Below are 6,000 nucleotides of genomic sequence, written 5' to 3'. Positions count from 1 at the left end.
CTATCTCAAAAGAGGTGTGATTGAATGCCCATGCCTCAAATGATACAGTTCCAGCAACATATTTCATATGGTTAATATCACTCCATAAGGAACATACTTGGAGAACGGGTGCACTCTTGTTTCTATTTTACAAGCCAAAGTAAAAAATTCAAGTCTTAACAAGGTTTGGACGCAAGTTTGCAAATTCCATATTGTACACTTTAGCTAGCCAAAGGTTCTGTTTATTTGTCCAGCAAGTCAATTTATAGAATAAAGACTTGAGCCCAAAGAAGTAAGAACCAAGGAACTTTGTCTGTGGATGGTCTGAAGCCAATCAACCATAAGCAACCAATGTCTCCAGACACTTGCATTTCAACACCAAATCAATCAACCCTTGTACTGACGACAACTCAAAACACAAACCACCCACTATCAATCAAGGCAGCAACATATCATGTTTGCCTTCAGTGACAAAAAATGGTCAACATGTGTCTAATGTGACATTCCACAAAAGATTTCGTTGCAAACTTGATAATTTCTTAGAATGCTTTTTACAAAACCAGCTTTACATTTATTTTAAAAATACAAAACAATCATCGGGGAGCAATTTGTCTTGAATATTTCCACCCAAAAGGGGTCATCATTCGAGCTGTCCTCTCAAATGCAATGTTCTAAAAGACACTTCTTAACATACTCCACACATACATATCAAGTATCATCTTGACTTCTGGGTAGGCCTGGCATATGAAAGCTACTGCTTTGTTCCGACTCGAATGAAATGACAAGCACTTTGTTCCTTAGTGTTGAAAAAGCTGTTTAAGGAAGCCCATGGTCAATGTAAGTCGCAATTACAATGTCCTTATCAATCTGATGAATGCTTAAAGCTGCACTTAGCCCAGCGAAGTTCCTCTGCCAACGCTTCACAAAGCAGAACCTACATGTACAAAGCCAGTTGCCAAAGAATCAATAAATGCGTCATATTCACTTTGCAGGAGACCCAGCACCAGCAAAGCTTTTCCATGCCCCTTTCACCAGTTATGTCAAGCACGTCTGACAGTAATCCACACACATTAAATGACGCATCCTTGAAAGCCGCCATGTATCAACCAATAACCTCAAACCCGTAAGCATCATGAGGTTAGCATCAATAGCAGCACAACCGCTCCAATGAAAGCTGAGTAAGCACAGATGCACCTTCTAGTTCCATTGCTTTCTGCTCCAGTCTCACCAACCCTGAATTGTTGAGTATCAATCAAACCCTTTGCACATCCTCAATTTATCGAGTGATGCAATCCACAAACTTTTCCAAAGGGAAGAAAGTAATAGCTCAATTTATCGAGTGATGCAATCCACAAACTTTTCCAAGGGGAAGAAAGTAATAGTACAATAGATATTACCTGAAAGGATACGTGCACCCAGAATAACCTGCAAGAGTAAACCAAAATAAATGTCATACTATCAAAAAATCTTGAACCACAAAATTGAAGAAGGTCATGCAAAAAATCAGGCTGAGAACCATACAGAGAGGAGCTAGAAGGAACAAGAACCTGAGTGCTAATAATGATGAGGGATCAAAACTGGTGGAGAGTACCACTAAAATATGCAAAACCAAAAGCGGGGGAAGGGAGGGGGGACCAGAGAGAGAGAGAGAGAGAAAGAGAGATCCTTTATGTCCATGAAGACAACTCAAATATAAATGTATGTGTCCTCCATCTCCAATAAAGGACAAAAAGTAAAAAGTAACCAAATGTGGTCCTGTGGTAAGGGGGGAGGGGTGATCCATGGGAGGCTAGGATACAAGATACGATACATGGTATTTTTTTGTTTGGGGGGGGGGGGAGGCGGCGCAAAAGAGAGAGAGAGAGATGAAATTGTCATGTGCACACTTCACTTGAGCTACGTGGACATGCTTCTGCCATGGTCTAGCGTCAATCATAGCCTAGCCTAGGACTGAGCCTGGCACTTTGCTAAAGATCTAGAAAGGAAACCCATTGGCCACTCAGTAGAAGCAAAAGAAAGCAGGGACACAAGGAGGCAGGCACCCAGCAGTCAAGCAACACCTCAGCAGGAGCCCTAGCGTTTTTCTCAAGAAGAAGAAGACCCAGATCAGCCTGGCGTTTTCAATTTTCAGTAGACAGCCCAGCGTTTTAAGTTTTCAGCCTTAGCCTCGCGGGAACCTGCTCCCACCCGGTTGCAGATCCTCGCCACATTCCCCATCTAGTCCTAGATCAGCCTAGTGTTTTCAAAATTCAGCCAGATCAGCCATCGTTTTTGCATTTCAGCATTAGTGTGACTCGGCGGTTGCAGATCCAAGCCACAGTGCCGCAACAGTAGCAGATCCATAGTAGAACATCTAGCGTCTTCAGCTTTCAACATTGACGCCGTAGTCGTCGACATCGTCGTCGTCGTCGCAGTCCCTATCTTGACGACGACACCTTCCTCATCGTCATCGTCATCGTCATCGCAGATCCCTATCTTTACAACGACACCTTCGTCGCCATCATCGCAGATCCCGGACTTGACGACATCATCGTCGTCATTGTCGCAATCTCCATCGTTGTCGTCGTCGTCGTCGACATCATCATCATCAAGTACCACAACATCAATACCCCTTAGCATCAGCATCTCAACATCCAATCAATGTAGTAGCATTTGTGCAAGAATAAAGAAAGTACTTGCTTTGGCTACAGAGCAAGGGGGCCTTTGAGGATTGGGACCCGACATCCCTGTGTCGTCTCTTTTCTCTCTCTCGTCTCTCTTTCTTTCAATTCACTTCAGTTCTTTCAAGTAAAGTAGAGTGTCCCTTGTGTTTGTGTGCGGATTACTAGATTCAAGCAAAATCCTTATTCTCTTCCGCTGTACCTGACAGAAATGAATTGTATATTAAACTTCTTCAAAAGGCCAAAATGACCTATGAGACCAAACTGATACAATCCTTGTGGATCTAATCCAATGTCTGGGTACAAAAACAAGGTCGTCTAAAGTAGACGAGGGCACTGCCCATAGTGGCACAATAAAAAAATAAATCCTGCACAAGACTGAGGAGCTTGGTGACGGAGGAGAAGAGCTGCAGAACGCGAGAAGTCACCGCTGTTGGTCGATTATACTTCACACGCCCAAATTCTACCTCGTTGACCCCAGAATTAGTTAATTCCTTGCATGCAAGCCACACAAAAAAAACACCATCACACGCCAGTTTTTCATTGGCCAAAGCCCATATGGCCATGGGGACAAATTTCCTCCCCTTAGACCCTGCCTTAACGGCAGTGCCGATAAAATAAAGTAAAGTGAAAGACTAAAACTAAAAGACTAAAATCATCAGGCTGAAAATCATCATCATCATCATCCATGCCCGAGGATGGCGTTGTCCAAGAAAGTATTGCATCTGGCGCTAAAGAGCTTCGTCAATGTCCGCCTCTATAAATAGTCGTGTGTTGGGTGTCTCCCATGTTGTGCTAGAATAGTCCTAGTTCTTTGGTGGAGCCTCCGTCGATGTCGTGGTTGCCCCCGTAGATGTGGGTGTCTAGCTCTCCCGAGCTCAGTGGCTTTGTCCACTAATATACCTCTGGTAGAAGTCGGCTCAGAAGTCTGTTGTGAAGCTTGATCTGACTACCGAGTCCTTGCTCTAAAGAAGTGAGTGCTCTCCCTCTATGAATGTCTCCCATTGCCTAATCTCCTCAAGAGACTCTCCCTGTGTCTACGCAGCCCTAGCGAAAACAACCCAAGGCATCTCTTATCCTGATATCTCATGACTCTAGCCAATGGTCCAAAGCCCTCTCTCAATAGACAGTGAAAGCAGCCTCACGTCTCATAGTATACCGGACAATGACAAACGTGCTGTAACTTTGTCTCTGGCTCTATATGACATAACTGGTATATCCTGGCCTCTGTTGGTACTCTCCTAAATCTGCCAGTCTCAATCTCTAGCTGATGTGATGATGTGTGCATCTGACCAATAGCACATCGTATCCCATAGGATAAAAGAGTTCCATATAGGCCGGTCTGATCACAAATCCATCCTTTGTTAATTGGAGGAGATGCTCTCTATAGAAATCCATCTTCGTGTCCAACTCTTGTACCGGCTCTATCCATGTGCTTCTGGTAACGTATAAGTCTAGTGGTCTCTGTCCGTGTGAGAGAAAGGGAGAGTGCATCCAAGGAGTACTGAAATGGAGGCAATCTATCCATGCTGAAGCCATGTGACTGAAACCATCATGTCATCTGCCCATAACAACATGCTATGTCCCCTTGTAGCGCTAGCTGTCGGGATGACTCAAGTGCTAGCCCAACATATCTGTCTTTAGGAAGGTCCCACAAATTATGCACGAAGGAAACTGTCACAAATTGGTGACGTGGCTGCCCGGTACACACCCTCCCCGCATGGACAGCCCAGAAATGACCTCCGCTGGCAGCAGTCCCAAAACAGCAAATGCTGACGTGGCACGTGCTGTACGGCAACCCCCAGAAAACGCGGCACCATTCGCGGGCAGGCAGCCACGTGGCACGGCGTACGAACAGCAGACTTAGGACAGCTTTTGGCTACGCAAAATGGAAGGCTGAAATCTACGCAAAAAGGCCTGCTTTATTTTGCGCAAGGCAGTAGAGAGAGAGCCTTTGCTTTAACTTACTAAGCCTCGTGAGAGGCTAGCTTTTAAAAATTTACAGCTTTTGATTTTTAAAGCTTTTGGGCTCTGCTTTTAGCATCCCTTATAAACCTTTAAATAAGTGGGCAAGCTTCCCACTTCTCGGAGCATCTGGACGCAGAGTCTGAGAGTGAGTCCCACTCGCTTGTATTTTTGAAACAAATTAATACAAAAAGAAATACCGAAAGGGGCTCCAGTCTTTGGGGCCAATATCTCTAGGCATGGAACTCTGCCCGGGCCAGTTTCGAATCATTTGTAAACTGGAACTCTTTTGAAGTGTATTCTTGTGTTGTCGCGGTAAAATCTCAACATGGAGTGTCCAAGCTTGTTACAGTGGTATCAAAGCACGGCCGATTTCTCTTCTACGGGAAATCCAATTTACGCGGCACTTATGGCTTCAGACGGAGATCAGTCGACTTCCTCTGCATCCGGAGATGCGGGAAGGGATCACAACAAAGATTCACGCGAGTACGGCCCGCCTCGCCCTACTCAGCGGAGATCGAAGAGATAGAGCGTCGACGATTGATCGGCGATGCAACAAAGATGATGCTAAATTTTGTGAAGGATCCGGAATTTGCAAAATTTATGAGCCAAACCTCCTTCGACGAGTGCATGCATAGTGGCGGTAGACCTCAGAACCACCCCTCAAACCAACATTGAAGAAACCTACTCCAAGGATGTATACAGATCAAGAATTAGAAGAGGTGGTTGATGCACGAATTGCTCAGCTTTTTGACGCGCAGAACAAAGCAGAAAAGCACGACAAAAAGCAAAAGAAAGGCGCCGACTTCCCGGGTTATTTGGGTCGTCAGTCTACATTTGCATCGGTGAGAAAGCAAAAGAAGCGTGTTCAATTAGAAGGAGTACCAATTCTTCTTCTTCTTCTTCTTCTAGCTCCTCTGACTCGAGCGAAGAAGACAGAAAAGGCAAAAAGCGAAGCAAAAAGCAAAGCCTTGGAAAGGGCAAGAAAAAGGCAAAGAAGCATAAATCTCGCCCCGTGGTTGATAGTTCTACAAAGGACTCGTCTTCAGATAGTTTGGACTCTGACGACAGCAGCTTTTATGCAAAGAAGAAGAATTTTTATAAAGCCAACTAGTATGACTTTCTGGAAGATAACAGCAAGAAAGTCCGAGAGTTTAAGGAAGGTGGACAGTCAATTAAATTTAACACATTCTAGCTATAGAGATCCTTCGAAGGCTTTGTCTTTCATACACCAGTTTGACATAGCTTTCTCAGGAGGGCGTTACTCAGAGCACTCCAAGATTTGAAGGGTTGCCTCTTACTTTAAGGGAAATGCTCGAACTTGGTGGTCCACGCTTCTATTAAACAAGACAGCGCCTATTAAATGGCTGAAATTCAAAAGGCTTTTCTTGGTTGA

The 6,000-nt window shown here is 44.6% G+C and overlaps 1 protein-coding gene across 4 annotated transcripts in view; it reads right to left on the bottom strand.

Moving 5' to 3' along the window:
* Nucleotides 1-494: 494 nt before the first annotated feature.
* The window catches only part of LOC147460430 (major pollen allergen Ole e 10-like), a 68,564-nt gene continuing 63,058 nt past the window's right edge, over nt 495-6,000 (bottom strand). For 2 of the 4 annotated variants that reach the window (XM_086507600.1, XM_086507615.1), the window contains exons 3-5: nt 1,377-1,404; nt 1,174-1,212; nt 495-913 (exon numbers count right to left, since the gene is read on the bottom strand). In XM_086507600.1, the coding sequence (XP_086363726.1) occupies nt 796-913; nt 1,174-1,212; nt 1,377-1,404 (185 nt within the window). In that variant the 3' untranslated portion in view covers nt 495-795. Of the gene's footprint in view, nt 914-1,048; nt 1,213-1,376; nt 1,405-6,000 lie in introns of all 4 variants that reach the window. The other 2 variants (XR_015187365.1, XM_086507607.1) reach the window with 2 other exon arrangements.

The sequence above is a fragment of the Adiantum capillus-veneris genome, chromosome 3 (genome assembly GCF_014529385.1).
Source record: "Adiantum capillus-veneris isolate H3 chromosome 3, ASM1452938v2, whole genome shotgun sequence".
In the NCBI taxonomy this organism is placed as follows: domain Eukaryota; kingdom Viridiplantae; phylum Streptophyta; class Polypodiopsida; order Polypodiales; family Pteridaceae; genus Adiantum; species Adiantum capillus-veneris.
The sequence above is the reverse complement of the archived record's forward strand: the minus strand, read 5'-3'. Positions and strand labels throughout refer to the sequence as shown.